Source organism: Schistocerca nitens, chromosome 2 (genome assembly GCF_023898315.1).
Source record: "Schistocerca nitens isolate TAMUIC-IGC-003100 chromosome 2, iqSchNite1.1, whole genome shotgun sequence".
Lineage (NCBI taxonomy): Eukaryota > Metazoa > Arthropoda > Insecta > Orthoptera > Acrididae > Schistocerca > Schistocerca nitens.
In genome coordinates this window covers 268,990,163-269,011,642 of record NC_064615.1, presented here as the reverse complement: position 1 = coordinate 269,011,642, position 21,480 = coordinate 268,990,163, and the positions used below count along the sequence as shown (strand labels likewise).

The 21,480-nt window shown below is 37.1% G+C and overlaps 1 protein-coding gene across 1 annotated transcript in view; it reads right to left on the bottom strand.

Moving 5' to 3' along the window:
• The window catches only part of LOC126236010 (ryanodine receptor), a 702,826-nt gene that overhangs the window by 11,299 nt on the left and 670,047 nt on the right, over positions 1-21,480 (bottom strand). Inside the window, exons 95-100 of the mRNA XM_049945018.1 lie at positions 20,110-20,229; positions 19,393-19,653; positions 16,757-16,887; positions 8,829-8,987; positions 7,629-7,689; positions 551-697 (exon numbers count right to left, since the gene is read on the bottom strand). Of these exons, the coding sequence (XP_049800975.1) occupies positions 551-697; positions 7,629-7,689; positions 8,829-8,987; positions 16,757-16,887; positions 19,393-19,653; positions 20,110-20,229 (879 nt within the window). The remainder of the gene's footprint in view (positions 1-550; positions 698-7,628; positions 7,690-8,828; positions 8,988-16,756; positions 16,888-19,392; positions 19,654-20,109; positions 20,230-21,480) is intronic.

Below are 21,480 nucleotides of genomic sequence, written 5' to 3'. Positions count from 1 at the left end.
CATGTACATATACAAATAAACCCAGAGAATTATTTTATGTGTAACTGATGGTGAGATAAGTTTTAATAACAATGAGAAAGAAAATGTTAGTTATAATTTTGGTGAAAAACTCTGCTAGAGTTACAAAACTTCTTTCTACTTCCAAGTAACCCTTATTCTCTTGTATTTCAGTTTTCCTTTATTCATGTTACAATAAAAGCCATAATGATCTTATACATATTCAAAAAGTGTTTGTATTTCTTTAGATTTCCAAGTAACATTACTCAAGGAAATTGTTGCAAAAATTTTGTTAAGATTCACTACAAAATTTTTGACACATCCTATACTATTAACTGAAACTTCAGTACTGGACATAAATAACAGTAGCCTTATTGCGTTCAGTTGAATTATGTCTGACACGTGTATAACGAATTTCAATGATTGTCTCTCTCATATCTGCTCTTAAGTCAACAATGTCTTAATTTACTAATAAAGTAAACTGTCTTTAAACCTTACACAAATATCAGTTGTAATGCAAGGAATAAATTAGCAGTAAGTGACTACACAGTACCTGTTTTCCATTGTGTGTTACTGACTGCAAAATTGTACGTAGCGTCTTGAAACCCACAGCAACATCTAACAGATGTGCCGCAAAGAAGAAACGGTTGAAGTTGCCCAGTATTGAAAATGTGAAGTACCACAAGCTGTACAGGAATGACTGAAAATGGAAATTTGTATTAATGCTGGCATAAACGTACTCAGTTCAGGTTAAATGTGTTGGCACATCAAGAAAATCAAGACACTTCCAGACAGAGCTAAGCACAGGTGCTCATTTTATGTACGACATGTCAAGTTGTGGATACAAACATTGAATGGAATTCATTGTTTCTTACCTATTTCTTTTTAAAAGACAAAAGCTGTAGTATACCTATGTGTAACAATGAAAACAATCAATTATTAACAAAATTAATTAATTGGATAGATAAAAAATCTACTCAACAAGTAGCAGCAGAACACACACATAAAAGGCATTTGTTATTGGAAAACTTTTGGAGCCAGTGGCTTCTTTGTAAGGCAAAAGGGTCAAAGGGGAAGAAAGAGAGGTGAAGGAAAAGGACTCGAGAGGTCTAGGAAAAGGGGTAGATTTTGGGGAAGTCACCCAGAACTGCGGGTCAGGGGAGATTTACCATAAGGGATGAGAAGGAAAGACAGAATCAGTCAGTCAGTCAGTCTTTCCTTCTCATCCCAGACAGTAAGTCTCCCTTGACCCGCAGTTCTGTGTGACTTTCCCGAAATCTACCCTTTTTCCTAGACCTTTCCAGTCCTTTTTCTTCACCCCTCTTCCTTCCCGGTCGACCCTTCTGCCTGAAGAAGGAGCCATTGGCTTCAAAAGCTTGCCAATTACAACAGTCTTTTATATGGGCGTTCTGCCACTGCTTGATGAGTAGATTTTTTTATCTATTATAAGAATACCTATATGGTCATAAATATAAAGAGAGGATAACTGGCCACTTCTTCAGCTGTTTTAGCAATGAGTGGTTAAAGATATCAGTTTCTTTGACCATAAGATAATTGATCAAGTGTGCAGGACACGTGTATTGGAAGATGAAGGCCTTTCAAATGCATACAGAGAAGGACACAATGAATATTCATGATGTTATTCAACTCATAAGTGTTTGTCATTGAATTACTGGAAAATTTGAATTGTTTGATGTTCGTAGTATAATGCCAATTACCTCACAAAAGTCTACTTTATAATTTCAACAACAGGAATACTTTGCAGTTCTCCATACACTGTTCCCAAATGGATCAAGAAGGAAAGTTTTGATTAATTTGTATTCATGTAGAGGTATACAAGCAGTCATTGTTCTTTTGTTTTTGATATCTGAACTGAACATAATTATGCCATTACAATCCTGCAGGGAGCAACAGTTCATTTTGTGTTAGGTAGTAAATCATCTTTTTCTATGAAGTCCAATGCACATGCAGCTGCATATTTTAGCACTTGACACATAGATTTTCTATCTTGAAAACTGACTTTAATGTACAATAGTGAAGGACACTTTTTGGTCCAAGTCGGCTGTGAAAAGCTGTAGGAGTTGAAACTATGGCCAGTAATTACTTTCAGAGAACATAATTCTTAGAACTGCCTATAGGTACATATAAAAGTACAATAAATTATCCAGCCTTTTGGAAGTATTAGTCACTTCCTTTGGGAGGAAAGAGGGACACATTGAGATGGTTAGAAAGGAGGGGCAGGTCACTCAGAGCTCATGATGGGACATGATGCCCTGGAGTGCCTGAGGAGGTAAGGCATGACACTGTCCACTACATCAAAATGACCAATGGTCTCTCCATGGTCTGCAGAACGTGATGTTTGGCTCAAGATCGTCTTAAAATTGCGAACGCAGAGTTCGACAGTATGATTCGTTTAGCTGTAATGCAGCCTTCCAACAGTTCCTGGTCCTCACCACTACATTTGGTCCCAAAGAAGGGTGGTGCATGGCCCTGAATGCTCTAACAATACCAGACAAATGTCCAGTGATGTTGTTACGTGACTATAATTATGCATTGAGTGGTGCAGCTATTTTTAGTGTCCTAGACTGTACAAAAGTGTACATACAGATTCCTGCAGCTGAACGAGACATTCCCAAGATGGCAATCATCACTCCTTTCAGCTTGTTTGACAGCAAATTTATGACATTTGGACTCAGGAATGCTGCTCAAACATAACAACACTTCATTGACTCGGTGCTGTAGGGACATATTTCTTCTTTTGTTTAGCTGGACAATATCTTAGTTTTTTCGGTCACTAGCAGGGAAACATTGACAGCTTTTAGCAGAAGTGTTCAAGAGGTTAGAACACCACAGCATCATCCTAAACAATGTTAAATGTATCTTTGGCCAGTCCCAAGTGGATTTCCTAGGGCACAGGCATGATTGCTACCATTACCAGGGAGGGTGGAAGCCATCTTATGGATTTCATGGCCACATATGGCCAAGGAATTGCATTGATTTCTTGGCATGTTAAATTTTTATTGTCATCGCTTGTCACACTCTGCTCAGTTGCAGGAACCATTAGTTGCAGCACTCACTGCTCCAAAGAACAAGGGTAACTTGCCTATAGCATGGACTGATAGCATGTGTGTGGCATTTGAGGCAACCAAAAAGAGCACTGCAGGTGCACTAATGGGAAACCTTGAGCCAACTGCACCTTTGGCACTAGTAGTTGACACTAGCCAGATGGCAATTGTCCATACGACAGAGAACTTCTGGCCATTTATGAGTCTGTCAAATACTTCAGGCCCCATCTAGAAGCTTGCGGCTTTATTATCTAACCGACCACAAACTACTGACTTATGCCTTTCACCAGAATAATGCAAACTGTTCATCTGGGCAACACAAAACTAATGTTCACCTTGCAGTTCAGTACAGATGCTTGTTACATCTCCAGCACTGACGATGCGGTAGCTGATTGCTTGTCTCAGGTCAGAAGCATTACTAGCACAACTGATTATGCTAAACTTGCTGCCGCTCAACAACTACAAGGACTTGTATCAACAGGCACATGGTATTCAATTGATGACTCATCTAGTGACAGATCATTATATTTGGTTCAGCATACAGAAAGATTGCCATGAATGGGTGTTGATGTAAATGCCAATGCAATAAGACTACGCCACCACATGCAAGGTACTGATAGGAAACTTTCAAATCAAGATAACCTGTTTCAATCACGTACATATTGATGTCACTGGTCCATTGCCGCCATCCAGCAGCCAACGTTACATAGTTACAATGACAGATCGTTACATGTGCTGGCCTAAAGCTGCACCAGTGGACAGCATTAAAGCAGAAACCCCGGCTTTCATTTTCATATCATTTTGGGTGTTACATTTTGGTTGTCTTTTACACATCACAACAGACAAGGTGATGACAATTTGAATCCAACTCTTTTGGACAACTGGTGAAGTTTTGCAGCATAACTCACCACAAAATGATGAACTATCATGTGGCCAGTAACAGTCAGATGTTGAGGCTTCCACGAGAATTTGTGGAAGCCAACACTCTGTTATAAGCAAGGGATGATCAAACAGAATTCCTATGCCAACTGCGAGAGTACATGGCCTGAATCCACCCCCACCAGCCTCACTGACATGGAACGACCTTTGTGTACCGAGACTTAAAAACCTGTTCACACATCATATTATGCATAGAAGGCATCAAACCTTTGTTGCAACTGACATACTCAGGAATAAATTAATGGAAAAGCGACTACTGTTTCTATAAATAGGGGTTAAATCACCTATGTCTTCCAAAAAGCAACAATGCCAGAGCTTCCAGGGTTACAGCTTTGCTCGACAACTGCCTCATCACTGACTCCACACCCAATGGTGCAGATTACAACATCAATGGACTGTCAACACATCCATCGAGATCCACTCACGTTGTCCACTTTCCAGCTTGCTGTTTGGAATAATGTTCCGCTTCCATGGGGGCTGATGTTGTGACATCATGCAGTTATAAAGTGTTGTATCACATGTGGCATGTGTGTATTTATAAACACTGCACCATCAAACACTTCATGCCAGACACCAGAGGTGCTTTTTATACATAAGGTTCATTCAAACAAAACCTGGTCAGTGCGTCTACCTTCACCTTACACATAAGATGACACCACGAAACTGCAGATATGGTGGCACCATCTACTGGTAGAGAGACTGACGCGTAGGCACCATTTGATGCTACACAAGTTTTCGTCCTCTACCAAACATGCAGGCGAGTAAGCTGGAACAATGAAGAGTGATTCAATTTTTGGTGGTGGAGGGAGTTGGCAGCCATGAAATATATCGATAGTGAGTACAATCTGAGTCGTTCAATTGTTGTGGAATGGCGCAAATGATTCCTTGAGGGGTGCGAGTCACTGGAAGACAGTGCTCGTCCTGGACCAACTCATCATGTCATCATGCTGGAAATGGTTGTGGAAGGGAATGCTTTAGTCCTGGACAACTACAGAATCACCCTGGACCTCTAAAATAAGCTATCTCGGACATCGTTTGCAACGGACATCGATGTGTGTGACTGGGTCCAGGCCTGGATCCAACAGCAGCCTAACAGCTTCTTCAAGGATGGAATCGACTGGCTTGTATTGCAATGGGATAAATGTGGCAACAGTTTTGGTGACTATTTTTGAGTATGTGTACTGTGTATCAATACATTTTTTGAGTCAATAAAATCATTACCATTACTTTGCACTAGTAACACACACACACACACACACACACACACACTGATTATGCTTTTTATATTTCGTGGCCTACATGCCTGTAATTAAATTGTGCATAGTTACAAGATAACTCTGATGTTTTGTTCTCTGCATGTTATGTAATTTTGAACTGCAAGTGCGCAACAGTTGAACAGGCCAATTTATTTTCTGTCTCTGCTGTGACTGTGATCAATAAAGATACCATTAACTGTTCAAGGGAGTTTTCATGTAGTGTGGTTCCATCATATCAAGTTCGTGCAGGTTCCAATAATTGAATGACGGTCTGCACAGTTTGTACCGACAGACTACCTTTCCTGCCCTTCAGCTCTTACAACTGCAGTCTCGTTTCTGAACAGATTGTATATTAACATTTTGCTCCCTTTATTTAATCCCTGCTTCTTTTAGATTTTCAATTCCGGTCGATAAATAATGGGACGTCTGGAATGGAATAACAATATAAATTAGATTATATTACTACTTACCACATAGAGGAGACAATGAGCAGTGAACAGACCCGTTTACAAGTAGATTGTTGAGAAAATCTTTTGTCAGATAAATATGTCTGAGTGTTTCTTCATTTGAGAAGGATGTTGTTCAATAGCTAAAAAACATCCTACAGTCTATTTGTAAATGAGCTTGTCCACTGCTCTATGCGACCTCTGCATAGTAAGTAGCAATCTATCTTAATTCATGTTGTTATTTCAGTCAACACTGTCAAAAGCTTTTTCTAGACCTGCAAATATTATAAATGTATGTTTATATTATGGAGATGCCGAGTCACAGACAGGCAAAACAAAAAGACTGCTAAACATATGAGCTTTTGGGCAAAAGGCCCTTTTCTTAAGTAAACAACACACACACATTCATGGGAACACAACTCACACACACGACCACTGCCTCTGGCTGCCTCATCGGCTAAAGACAGTGGTTATGTGTGTGTGTGTGTGTGTGTGTGTGTGTGTGTGTGTGTGTGTGTGTGTGTGTGACAGAGAAAGCAAGAGAGAGAGTGTGTCTAATTTAGAAGAAGGCCGTTTGGCCAAAACTTCACGTTTAGCATTCTTTTTGTTGAGCCTGTCTGCAACTACACATCTCCTCTATATGGTAAGTAGAAATCTATCCTTTTCATAATATTGTCATTATTCCATCCTGGATCTTCCATTGTTTGATAAATGTAAGTTTCTCTCTCTTCAGGCTATCTTCTAAGATACTTTGTAGTCAGTATTGGCTTGTGTGCTCCTAAATTTCTTCATAACCCACAGTGATTTTCCATGATGTGACATACTAAAAGTCTTCCCAATCTTCTGTAAGTAATTTGTGTTAATATTTTGCAACACTACTTATCAAACTGATGGTAATATTCACACCTGTTACATTTACATTACAACTGGAATTATTTTGTTTCTCTTGAAATCTGAACATATTTTATCTGTCTTACTTATCTTAGGTACAAATGGAATGGTTTTATCATGGTTGGTTCACCGAAAGAGCTTAGTAATTTGGAGGAAATATCATCTACTGCAGGTGCCATGTTTCAGTTTACATTTGTATATACATCTTCATATACATCACGGAATGACAGATTTATTACAATATTTTTATGTATGGATTAATGCTTCAGCTATATTAAAGATCTTGCTTTATTTGCATTAATTCCAGCACCACATATCATTTTCAGGCACCTCTATGATAACCAGGTAACCGTCATAATACACGTTGTTAGAGGACACAATCAAACAGATGCCTGCAGTGATGTATTTCTTCCTTCCTGCTTATGACCTTGACTGTGCCAGCACATCAACATCACGTTAGTTGATCTGCTGGCACTGTAAAAACCACACACAGAGAGGAAGGGATACATCATCATGGACGTCAATCTAATTGTGCATCCTATTGAGGTGTTCTATGGTTCTTAGCCTGTTAACTGCATGATTGTCCAGTTTACCATAAACGGACCTTAAGAAGATGCACTGTAATGCTGAAATTGGTGGAAAATTAGGCAAGAACTTTAAATACAGCTGAAGGATTCAGCCATACATAAAGTCAAGTTTCTGCTTAGGTCTTTTAGTGCTCTGTCAAATTCTTCTCACAGCTCACGTCTACCATCTCATCTTCATCTACTTCCTTATTCTTTCACTTTAATTTCCCTATGAACACTCAAATACAAGGTTAAAAATTGTAAAATTAGAGAGATTTGGGAACTTATAACAGTGTACATGAGATCATTATTCTGGTGCAGTAGTCATGACGAGAACAAGAGGGGAAAATGCTGTGACCATATGGTGGATTTATAATGTGAATGTAGTTGTAGAATTTTTCTGAAACCCTGTGCTATACTGCAAATGTCCAGTGGAACATAATTCAAATTACCAAAACCAGTACTTACATTATCTGTTATTGTTACACCTGATTTCCAAATCTGGTACCTCCAATCAATATTTGCAATGCTGGAAAAAAATACACAATAGATTAACAAAATTCTGAAAATTTCTGTATTTACATATTTTTAAAGGGAAAGAAGCCAAATATACATCTGCATAGGCCTGCTACAATAGTTCATTTTCAGTTTCAGCACTTCCTTATATGTGCTGTCATTAGACATGCACTACACATGAATCTATTCTATTAGCTAGTGCTGTGAGATTAAAACTGCAATCTCAACCATACTGCATCTTTCTTTCATTCTACAGTAGAAAGTACTCTGTAATGACACTTCCTGTAGTTAAAACTGAATGACACTCATAACGACATTCTGATATTGAATACAATATTATGTTGAGTAGGAACTGCAAGATAGAAGTACCAAAATGGAAAAAAACTTGAATTGCATTGGAGGATTCCTCACATGGCAGACAGTAAAATATAATGATGCTGAGCTGAGTCCTGATCTGACACAAGTCAAAAAATTTCATTGCCACTCAATATTATGTCCCTGGGAATGTAAGTCTTATATTTTATGCATCTCTGCATTCTTTTTCCTGTCTGTCATCCTCACCCCTAACACTACCTCACTACTAGTAGTAGTAACAACACCACAGTTACCATTAACCATGATGACAACAGGAATAACAATCTGTAAGGATTTGCAAATCACTCTGCTTGTAGCCGCATAAGATTTGACTGCATAAGCATTTCACATCCTTTCTGGCAAACTACTGGCATTCAGATAACTATTTTCATTCCCTACAAGTATTTTACACTAAAGTGAGCCTTCTCCTTATCTGATAAATATTTGCTCATTAATGACAGTAAGTTGCAATGTACATTTCTGAATCCACTGTAGCTTGAGCATTCAAATGAACATTCTGTTTTCTCATTCTCCTTTCTTACAGTTCCAACAACAGTATGACATGACATGCATTCAACCAACAGCATTTGTTGAAATTTTCTGACATACAACTGATTTTCCATAAGACAGAATACATTTTAAGTACACTACTCCAAATTTACGTTTTTGGTTTTGTATCAAAAGATTATCTTTTTATTTTGTACACAATGAACACCCTTGTGAAGATAATATAATTAGGTCTTAGTTGCAGTGGAGATACACTGAAATGAGGAATGCCACAACTAAAGAAACACTTACAAGTTGATGAAGCCAGATCCTCCTTCCTCTTCCTGTGCACTGAAAGATGTCTTCTCCATTCCTAGTAAATTACTGATGGAATCAAAATCATATGTCTCACTGTACTTTTGACGGACCTTTTTCTTCACAAATTTATCCCAGTAGTTAACCGGGAACGACCTGAAAAGATTAAAAATTTGCAGTCACAGGACTATGTTGTAAAGTAATAAAACAGATGAATTTAAGTCACCCCAATAAAACAAGTAGAGAGAGAAAAAATGTCAACACCCAAATTCCTGCAACATATAGTGTTCTGTGCAGCTTATAAGGCCTTATATTACGCATTTTTTCATGAAAGAGTGATCAATATTACCACTCTCCTATTGTTATGTATGCGATATGTTTTTGAATATTTGCTGCTCCGTGTATGACATTATTATATACAGAATAATGTACTGAATATTGTTACCTCAGAAGCCAAAGAAATAATCCTCTCAAGTGAGTCAATAGAATGTGAATAACACAATTAATTATCAGCATGGCCCAACCAACTGAGTAAAACTATCAGATGTTCAACACAATTGAGAATTTTTTGAGCAGTAACACTGGGTCAGTGATTATATATGAGCATTGCAATTAACTCAGGGACTGGGTGATGCTCCGTGCTAAAGACAAAACTAGAGGGGCATGTCATCAGTAAAACTGTAGTAGCTACTTGTCCTTAAAACAGAGCCTCAGTTGTCATCATAAGGGTGAATATTCCTACCAATGAAAGATCCTGGGTCTTGTGTGGCAGTCAGACATGCTGCTTAGCTACTAAGGCAAGCTCATGACCATGATGACACACGAAAGTGAATGTGCCCAACAAGCACCTCGTAATATCAATATGACAGAGACCCTATGAGAAGGAGGGAATTGCCTTGTATCAGCAAAAACAAGGTTCAAATGTTTTGGTTGTTCTGTCATGATAACGACTTGCAGGTGGGCAAGCACAGATATAATAGTCAGAACTTGGAGATAGGAGGCTCATAAATTGCTGAAAGACTATAACTGCTTCAAAATCTTTTAATGGTAAGGTACAATTGCGGGTACCTTGGGGATTGGTAAAGTATGACAATTTATAATAAAAGAGTGGTAAATGCTGTGTAGCTTGCTCTTCCTGACTTGTAGGCTGCAATGTGAAATAATGATGTAAAAACACGTGAACTTTTTCAACTTGTCGAGTCCTGAGTGTTGTGACTACATAACTGTAGCGGCCTAATGGTACCAGCTGCCTACAGTATGCGATGTGTTTTATGTCTGTGGTACAAAAGTGTCTCAAGAAATGTGTTGTGTATTAACTGAAATAGCTTAGCTGAGATGGGCAATCTGAAAACTGCTACTGCTGGTAGGTGTAGTATTCTGTGCATGAAAGTGAAGAAGAACATATGTTTAAGTTTCCTATATTATTTTTATGCAAAGTGGGGCCATTTTTGTACAAACATACAAAAACTCTATGATACATAAGTAAAAATCAACTGTATGGTCATACTACCAATTTATTTAGACAAGGCAGAAGATTATTAACATTATTGGACAGGAAACTTAAAATGGTGAAGTAGGGTCATGAGAGATACTACAATGACCTTATATAGATAAAGAATGTGTAGAAGGACAAATCTGAAATCCACTTGACTGGAAAGATTGATAATTACTTAAATAATAAGTTTGTTTGAGATATTTTGTGAACGAAACTGTCTAGATTGCTTAATATACATCTTTAAATGTTGTTTTGGCTACTACCATTATCAGATCTGTATTTAGATTTAAAGCAACACAAGTATGAGAAGAATTTTTTATATATTATCAGGCTAAAAAATTTGAAGCCAATGGCCTTGCTGCAGTGGTAACATTGGTTCCCATCAGATCACCGAAGTTAAGTGCTGTCAGGCTGGGCTAGCACTTCGATGGGTGACCATCCGGCCTGCTGAGTGCTGTTGGTAAGTGGGGTGCACTCAGCCCTTGTGAGGCAAACTGAGGAGCTACTTGATTGAGAAGTAGTAGCTCCAGTCTCGGACATTGACATAGGGCCGGGAGAGCTGTGTGCTGACCACATGCCCCTCCATATCCGCCTTCAGTGACTCCTATGAGGTGAGGATGACATTGCGGCTGGTCAGTACTGTTGGGCCTTCATGGCCTGTTTGGGAGGAGTTTAGTTTAGTTTTTAAAAAACGTGGAAAAATGAAAAAAGGTAAAACAATCAAAAACGTTCACTCACAAAAACTTAGAAGTTGCACATTAAAGTTCAGAGTACACATCAACAAACCCTGTGCCTATGAGGGGCATCAACTGTGAACATGACTCAAAATATTTCAAACCAAGCGACGTGGCACAGTGGTTAGTACACTGGACTCGCACTCAGGAGGACAACGATTCAATCCTGTGTCTGGTCATCCTGATGTAGGTTTTCTGTGATTCCCCTAAATTGCTTCAGGCCAATGCTGGGACGGTTCCTTTGATAGGGCATGGCCGATTTCCTTCCCGGTGAGACTGATGACCTTGCTGTTTGGTCTCTTCCTCTCAATTCAACTCCCCTCAAAATATTTCAAAGCTGTAAGTGCTAGTTTAATTCCATTTGTGATAATTTATTTTAGTTTCACATTACAAAAGAGTTATAGTTACTTTGGGATTTAGTTTTATTAGTGGTGCAATACATCAACCTAAAACAATGGTTGTGCATCATACTGTGATAAGCGGATGTAGCTACTTGACTTGCAAATTGTTTTTCCAGGTCTGTAACTGTTTTCACAAACTGGCAGTTAGGAAATTTATGTCTCTATATTATTATGTACAACATCTACATGTCTGTTTGACTTCACATGCATTTTATCCCTTTCAGTCACCCTGTCCTATATCTAGGACGATACGGATTCTGTTGATTTTAATGTGTATAATTTCAAAACGGGTAAGATATCAGTCACAACGTCCTATTTATAAGACGACTAAACAGTTTCCTACAGGTCCTGCACTCTAGCGCCAATCCATAGAACTATTAGCAGCATTCTAAACCAACGATATAGCATGGAGATCAAAGAGTACTAACCCATGAAAGTAAATTATATATTTTTTAATTCGTATTCCTTTTGGATGTCCCCATATATTATTTATTTAAATTATAATAAACTATTTTAATATTAAACACATTAAACAGACTTTCGGTTTGAAATAAACTTGTGAGAGCTTTCCGAAGTAACGTGATAGATATAGGACACTGTGACTAGCCGGCAACAACAGAATAAAGAAGTGGCCATTTCGTTGCAAGGTTATGTTGACATTGTGCTGAACGTTTGTGGCATTCTAATATCAATACTTACTATTACATCTACATAAAATGGATGACGATTCTTTTCTGTCATGTTTAATGGACAATGTAAATGCTGTGATAAGAAAAGATAGAGAAAAATTAAGTGCAGATGAAATATGTGATATTTTAGAAAAAGGAGATCTTTCTGAGATAGAGGATTTATGTGATGATGAAAACATTGATATTGAGAATTTTGGTGAGTAGCCGATTCTTATCTATCTTTTGACTTAACTATTATCATGCATACTATGTTATTCTAAACCTTGTAGTAATGATACAGTAATAATCTAGTTATCTGGCTCGGCAGTTCTCTTGTCCTACTATAGAGACTTACAACCTTCGTTTCTTTTCTCCCTTTGTTTTAGAGGATGAAGAGACAGAAGGCCCAGCCTTAGATGGTACTTGTCCAGTCATTACAACTTCAAACAATAATGAAGTCGAATGTGAAGTTACCCCACAACTGCAAATGAGACTTTGTTCACAGGCTGGTAGAACTGACGTTGTAGAAGATCTGGGAGAAGATGATGGAGAAGAAATTACATTTATGTGTCCAACATTAAATACAATATTTTAAAAACATGAATTTGACCGAGAAAATGAATGTGAAATGGTTGAGAGGAGAATATGATTCAGCTGTTAGAAACCACTTTGAGCAGCAAGGAGAAAATGAAGTACCTGCGACACTGAATCCTCTTGAAATTTTTCATCAGTACATACCAGATGACCTAATTGTGCAGATGGTGTATTGTACAAATTATTATGCAGTGCACAATAATATTGCCAACTTTGCTCCAACAACAGTACATGAGATGAAGATTTTTCTAGGGATCCATTTAGCTATGGGTAATCTAGGGTATCCAAAAGTACACATGTATTGGGAGCCACAATTACAGATTCCTCTCATAGCTGATTCTGGGATTTCACTCAACAGATTTTTAAAATTAAGAATGTGCTTTCATGGTGTAAGAGATGAGGAAAAGCCAGACAACAAGGACAGGTTCTGGAAAGTTCATCCTATCTACAACACCATCCGAAAAAGATGCAGTGAACTAGAAATTGAACCTAAACTAAGTATTGACTAACAAATGGTTCCATTCAAAGGTTCACTAGACGTAAAACAATACATACGCAATAAACCGACAAAATGGGGTGTAAAGATTTTTATTTTATATAGTGAGAGTGGAACCATGTTCGACTTTATTATATATGAAGGCTCTACCACTCCAATAAAGCCAGAATATTCACAGTTTGGGCTTGGGGCAGCAATAGTAATGCAATTATCAGAGAGAATAAATACACCATTTTGTCAGGTATATTTTGACAACTTCGTTAGTACTTATTCGCTTTTTCAGTGGCTGTTGAAGAAAAATATTTATGATGTAGGGACTATTCGAACCGATAGGTTTATGAAATCTCCATTTAAATCTGATTCTGAAATGAAGAAATTGCCCCGAGGATCAGTGGATGAAGTTTTTAGCATGGATGGTGTTATACTAACCAAATGGTTTGACAACTCATGCGTCACCTTAGGATCAAACTTTATTGGAAAAGATAGTGCTGATACATGTCGTCATTGGGACAAGAGACAATGAAAGTATATAGACGTTCCCAGGCCTGAATGTGTTCAACTGTACAATGCCAGCATGGGAGGAGTTGACAAACTAAATTTCCTCTTGTCACTGTACAGAACATTCATTAGATCCACGAAGTGGACTCTAAGAATGTTCACTCATGGATTGGATCTAGCAGTAACTAATTCATGGTCAGAATATAAGGAGGAGGCTGCCAGCCAACAAGTTACAAAGAAAGATACCATGGATCTTATCCATTTCAGACAGTATGTCGCTGAAGCCCTCATAATTGGAGGTAAAACCCCTGCCAAGAAGAGAGGAAGGCCATCCAGTGATGAGGCATCACCTTCTGGGCCACTGTATCACAAACGAATTGCAGCTATCAAGCCAATGATTGATGTACGGTATGAGCAAATGAACCACCTACCAGAAGTGAGTACAAAAAATACCCAAGATAGGTGTAAGAATGAGGGCTGCAAAGGGAAAACTTGTTTTTTGTGTTCGAAGTGCAATATACATTTGTGCACATCCAAAAACAGAAACTGTTTTACAAAATTTCACACAAAATAATATTATTCTGTTTGTATACATATATATAATGTACTTTTTTTACTAATAAAAAAATATTACGCAATTTTATGTAATTTCTACCTATAGATATTGTGTACATATTGTTACTATCCCTAAAAAACGGTCCAAGAAGTGGAATCTAAGAATGTTCACTCATGGATTGGATCTAGCAGTAACTAATTCATGGTCAGAGTATAAGAAGGAGGCAACAGAAAGAAAAACACCAGTCACCATGTCCTATATAAAGGACGATCCAGATCCAGCTTCCGGATTATCCAAATTAGGAAATTTTGTATTCAAAATTATCAAAAGTATGCCAAATTTCAAACTTTTATTTTGAAAATTGAAAATGTGTGACTGAAAGGGATAATGTCTGTTCATTCTCCACTTCCAATGACAAATTTTGCACCACAAACTATATAGTCAAAATTCTCACCTTGTTCTCTATGAATGAGAAGTCTTCCATAATTTGCTTTGAACTTAAGTTACCCCATTACAAAAGAATATCATTTATCAAAATCATAACAGTGTGTAATGAAATTGACTATCTGCTAAAATGCAACATAATAGACACAAACAACAATGCTGCTGTGGAAACTGAGCACGTAAGTCCATATATGTAATGTTATTCATAGGAACAGAACTCCTATGACTTTTTGATAATATCTATATTATGTATTAACTTGAGACTTGACACAGCTCAATTTTTCAACGTAATAAAGTGTAATGCCAACACTCCTCAAGGGTATGCAGTAACAGAAATAACCAAGGGAAATTTAATAAAAAGTACTTCTATCTCTAGCTGGACAAGCTCGACAAAATGTAGAACTTAATATTAATTCAACTCGCAGGAAAGAGAATGAAATCATATTGAGGCAAATTTGTGCAGTGCTCTGAAAGAAAGCTGTTATAAAGTCAGGAGATTAGTTTAAAAATAGGACACAAAGGCCAAGCTACATAAAATGAAAATCTAGGATATTTTACTGTTGCCAAAGAATGTTTGGGGACCTAAGGTCAATTTAAAAAAAACTGTGTCTGCCCTGAAAAAATTGTGACAAGGGAACCCTACAAATAATGACTGAATTTCTATTGAAATGGCTATGTACATTCCATGCAGAGAGGAAATCAAACTATACTTTCAAGCGGCAAGTTGTGAAAGTTCTCGTTTTATTAAGTGAAGTCCAAACTGGGGATTATGATGTACATAATTTATGGTGTATAAGGAGTGCATCCTTCAAGGGTTCCAATATTATAAAATCTCTACAGATTCAGTAAATATATGAGACATGCAGAAATAGACATCACATACAAATAACAATAATATGATCTCAGACTGCCTCTGTGGCTGAATGGTTAGCATCACTGCCTTTGGTGTTTGATTCCCAGTATCTCCTTAGATCTTAACAGGTCTGAATCAGTGGCAGGTGTTGACAACATCACCTGGCTGTATTCCTGTAAGGGAGAAACTCAGGTCTCAGGATCTACTCAGCTTTGTGAGGCCAAACGAGAAGCAGCCCAAATAAAGAAGCAGCAGCACCATCAGAATTCATCTACTGGCAATAACTGCTGGAGAATTGGCAAATGATGATCACACATCTCATGATCACAGACCGCACCTTGTCCTGTCTTGTGGGTAACAGTTGGGAACAGGCGTAACCCATAATTGGTGTTTTATTTATTTTATTTATGATTTGCAGCACCAGTACTAATAAAAATTAACTCACAATATAATGTGAATAATATTACATTAAAAATTTTCAGAAATATGTTCTTACAGAACACTGAGGTACAAATCATTTAGCACTTTACCCACAACGGTATGCTTTTCATAAATTAAACATGAAATGAGACACACAAAAGGGTGCTATGGGAGAACCAGACTCCCAAAGAAATGCAAGGTAGTGAAGTTAGAGTGTGACTCACAAAACTATCTGAAAGAGACAAACATCCACAGAATGGTGTGTAAAAGCATGTAAAGGCCCTGAAAGTCTGTTATGCACTTCCCAGAAAATATAGGCATCTGGGTTTGAGTCCATGTTCAGGGCACAGTTTTAAGTTGTCACGTAAAATCAAGAATGCACATACTCGACAAAGTAATAGAATTCCTTCTCAGTAAAATGCCTCATGCTAAGGAGAACCGAACACATCCTCCTATGTCAATTCTTCTTCTACAGCATCTTGGGAGGGCTTCTGTGCTTTTTGTACAGAAACTTAGATTTAGTGTACAAGGTGTGCTTTGGTAGCACAGCCTGCAAAAGGGAGGTACCCCAGTCTGGAGGACAGTTTTAACTTGCCCCAGTAAACACACCAAAGCAGTGTAGAAGAATTACATATCCCAAAGCACTACCGTCTATCAAGTTCAGAATCATTGTTTTATGTTCTTTCCACTTCCATTCTCATGTTTATGTAAAGCTTATACAAAGTCATGTTTATCAAACAAAGGTAATCAATTTTCTAAAACTTACTTTGCAGATATCACCAGCTTGTCCCAATGGGATTTTATATCATCATCCTCTGGCTGCTCAACTATGTACAAGCCATCAAATTCCAATCTCCTGGCAATTTCTTTCTCTCTTTTGAATATGGCCAGTGGTACCTGTTAGTTTACAATTAAAACTTAGAGTAGATTTTAAAAATGACACTAACTGAATATTTAGAAAGAAAGTCAGAAGATTATCAATACTAGCTAATTAAATTAAAAATGTTTAAAAATGAAAGATAAAGTGAAATGTGATCCCTTACACAATAAAATATTTATGCCACAAAATACAGATTCACAGATTCATTTATTCTCTTCGCCACACACACACACACACACACACACACACACACACACAGCCATCCACTCAGTTCATCAGCTTTCTTTCCCTCCATTACTACTGTGCTACATGAAATATCTTATGCAAGGGATTTCATTTTCTACTCATGGCCATTGAAGTTTTGAATCAGCAATTGCAAATTTGGCATTATGCTACTGACAAGTATGAAAAAGTATTTGACGCCATACCATGGCACAGATATAAGTTATAAGTAATGATGTCTTGTAATACTAATAATAACTTTATTCAATGTTAAATGATTTTATGAATTTGCCATTTCATAATGAGCGAATATACATACACATTTTTTACATACATTTTCTAGCAAACTGTGATATGGCAAGACAGGTTTATCAGTAATTTAGTTATACGTGAGACTTTGATTCGGAAGTATAAAGATTTCACCTTTGCAACTAACACTTGTCAGGTGATTACATTTAACAGTACTAACAGACTTGTATTAAGCCTATACAAAATTATCTTTATCCTGTACAATGCAGAGATACTCATCTGTTGAGCAGCTTGGGTTGGCAATCGATACCCTTTTAGTCTGGTTTTAAATTTTGCTGGAGGAGAGATGTGACTGAACTCCACAATCCATTGGAAAACCTCAGTTCTGCATGAAGTGGGTTTCTTTGATACTATGCATTTCTATGGCTTATGAGATGAAACTGATCTTTGTTTCCAGTGATGTGTTTGTGAAGGCCAGAGCTTGCACCCTGTTTTTGGTTTGGCACCACAAATTATTCTTACAGCCTTCTTCTATAACTTTTAAAGCTTGTAAAGGTTTGCTTGTGTTGAGACACCCCATACTTTTATTCCATAGTTTATACAGGACAACTCAAAGCATGATAAGCAGTCTGTAGTACATGGGTATGATTGCAGTATTCACTAAGCATATTTAATGCAAATGTACTTTTAGCCAGTTTGCTTATCGACTAATGACCTCAGCAGTTGAGTCCCATAGTGCTCAGAGCCAACCAGTTTGCTTATCAAAGAGTGAACATGGAACATGTGCATATCCCACTGAAGTGTATCATGTATTTTTATTCCTAGGAATTTTACATGGTTCTCTTTAAAATCAGCATCAGTTCCAGTACAAAACTGTTTCAAAATCAGCAAGTCTGCAGAAATTAAAAACCATTACTGCTGTTTTCTTGGTGCTGACACTGGGATGACTTTCATTGAAGCACTGAATGATTTCATTTGTACTACAGCTGCATAACACTTGTAACTGGTCATAATCTTTATGCTTGCACAAAACAGATGTATTATCAGCTGACAGAATTATCTTTGAGATTGGGGAGCAGTATTTCTGTCATTTATAGAAATCAAGAAAAGAAGGGGTCCTAGTACTGAACCTTGAAGAACCCCACAATTCATGTCAGTGTGTTCAACTTGCCATTTTTAATGGTACACACTACTTTCTCTTAGTTAGATAAGACTTTATTAGATAATGTATGGTTGTGTCCCAATTGATAGCAATGGAACTAACAGGTGTGATTACTGAAATAAGCAAAGTTACTTGTTATTCACATGCTGCCTGAAAAATAGCCTGTTTTCCAACCTGCATGTGAATAGCACAAGTTTAAGCACTATGTTACTTGTATCAGTGATCACAGACGTTATGTCCATTGCTGTAAGTGAGATGCAACCCTACAAGTTTATCATTACTTGTAATTTATATGTGCACTGTGACAGAGCATTAAATATTTATGCTTAAAAATGGAGTAATGCCTATATTGCAATAACAGAATAAAACCTTCTACCACAACAAGTGGAAAATGACATCCTGCAAACAATTAATATAGGATGGGGACCCACATTAAAAGATGTTAATCTTGTGCAGTCATTCAATTACGGGTGCCTTTAGCTATACTTGTGAATGATAAACCTATTCTAGCCTAATATCTTCTTATATTTCAGTCTGTATCTACATTAAATAATTAACAGACGACTAAAAATAAAAAAAAAGGAACTGTTGCTGACAAGTTTGCTTATGCCAAACTAGAAAATAGTAACAGATTGAACGTTAACTTCGTAGTATAAAAATATTCACTATGAGATAGTACCCTTTCCTCATTGTTCTATACAAAAACTTACTAACATGTAGTCTTCCCACCTATTACCTGAATATTTACCCACTGTGTTGAATTTTTACATATACTTATCATCGAAAAAATATAATTTTATCCATTCTATCCATTCTATCATATTTTCAAACCTTATAGGCTTCCTTGCCTCAGTAATACGAAAAATGTAGTAACTGTAATGATTTTTACCTTCAAGTGGTAATATGCAATGAGCATTGCTAATGAGACTATGGAATGCAATAATGCCATTAATCGTAACACGTGTTCCATGTAGAAAAAGTCTTCATCTACATGGACTAGCTCTAAGGGTTCTTCTTCTTCACCACTTCCATTTTCTGCACTTCCCACTTCTGTAGAATTCACTTCCATTGAGAGTTCTTCCATTAAATCAGCCACTTCTTCTCCTGAGCCATTGCCATTTTCGTCATCATCACCACCAAGAGTTGTGACCTAGAAGAGTTATTTGATAATTTTAATGCAGTTTACAATATCATGAGCAACAAAACTTTAGCCTATGGACAACGAATGGTGTTTCAAAATAAGAAGTTTCTAAGCTATTATTGCAACTGATTAGGTTATTACTGATTTCTCATTTCAGATGTCTTCATTACATTAACAAACAATAAAACTATTAAACGTCTTTTATTACAATCTGCTGATGCACTTTTTACACAGTGATGATCATTTTTGTTTCGATACACAATGTCTGTCCACCTTCAGATAAATTCACAGTGTCTAGTATCAGCTTGCTTTACCATGAAGAACCAGAGGATAGCTCTGTCCAACCACAATGTTCAACTCCCTCACACACAGTGTTGTATATCTGTTTCTATGCATGCCTACAATACCACTCTTAATATACTTTCAGAAGTTTCTTAAAAACAAATTTAAAGCTACTGTACTCACTTTATAAAATAACAGCATGAAGTTGATGCAGAAGGCAAGCACTAAAGCAACATATTTCAAGTTGTAGAAGTTGCGTGCAAGGAAACTTACAGCCCTCTTTGTATACTCGCTGAAGTCAATCTAAAGATAAAAGAACAATAGTCAGTATTGATAATTTAATCTGCAAAGCTTTTGCCCTAACATGGAGTAACATGTACTAAGTATTTTGGTAATACTGTTTTCTATGTTAAATTATTAGGCACAAATAAAATTGCCATGATGCTGGTACCGTTCAAGATATGTTTTGCTTACACAAAATATGTTGCAAGAATATATCATATCGATAAGTTGTGAGAACTAACATTAAGTCCAACAGTAGAAATCATGTTTGGTTAAACAATGGTCAGTTGCAATAAACGAAACAAAATGAAGACACAAACAAATCAACTAACTCAAACATGACCACAGAAACTGGGGTAGTGAAACAGAGACAGAGTTAAATTTTTCAGTATATATGAATCTTTGCCTGCTTATTATACTCTGAATGCTAACCCCATAATTTGTTTAAATCTACATTAATTTCTGCTCATTACCATTCTGTTTATTAGGGGTTTCAATATGTTGTTGTTGTTGTTGTTGTTGTGGTGGTGGTCTTCAGTCCTGAGACTGGTTTGATGCAGCTCTCCATGCTACTCTATCCTGTGCAAGCTTCTTCATCTTCCAGTAACTACTGCAACCTACATCCTTCTGAATCTGTTTAGTGTATTCATCTCTTGGTCTCTCTCTACGATTTTTACCCTCCACGCTGCCCTCCAATACTAAATTGGTGATCCCTTGATGCCTCAGAATATGTCCTACCAACCGATCCCTTCTTCTAGTCAAGTTGTGCCACAAACTTCTCTTCTCCCCAATTCTATTCAATACCTCCTCATTAGTTATATGATCTACCCATCTAATCTCCAGCATTCTTCTGTAGGGTTTCAATATAGGCAGTATTTACTACTGACAGATGACATTAATAAAGAAAATAGACTCAACTGTACTTTAAGTAACCAAAATGATAGCAGACAAAAATATTCTGACAAAGGAAATTCTAGGATAGTAAAAACATACAAATTGTGATGACAGATGACAGCAGATGAATGTGGGGTGGTTAGGCTTTTCTCACAATAATAGCTAACAAGACAAGAATATAATTTGTTTTCATCACTAAAAGTTATACCCAAATTGCAGAGCACAATATTCCATGCACCTTTAACTGTGTTTTAGCTATACACAGTAGGACTTAGCTACACCTCTAAACTTTTAGTCTTCCCTTGGTAACATATGATGGGATAGCAAAGTGGAAACTTCTTCATTTTTTTTGGCTACTTTCTTAAGTAAAGTCATGAC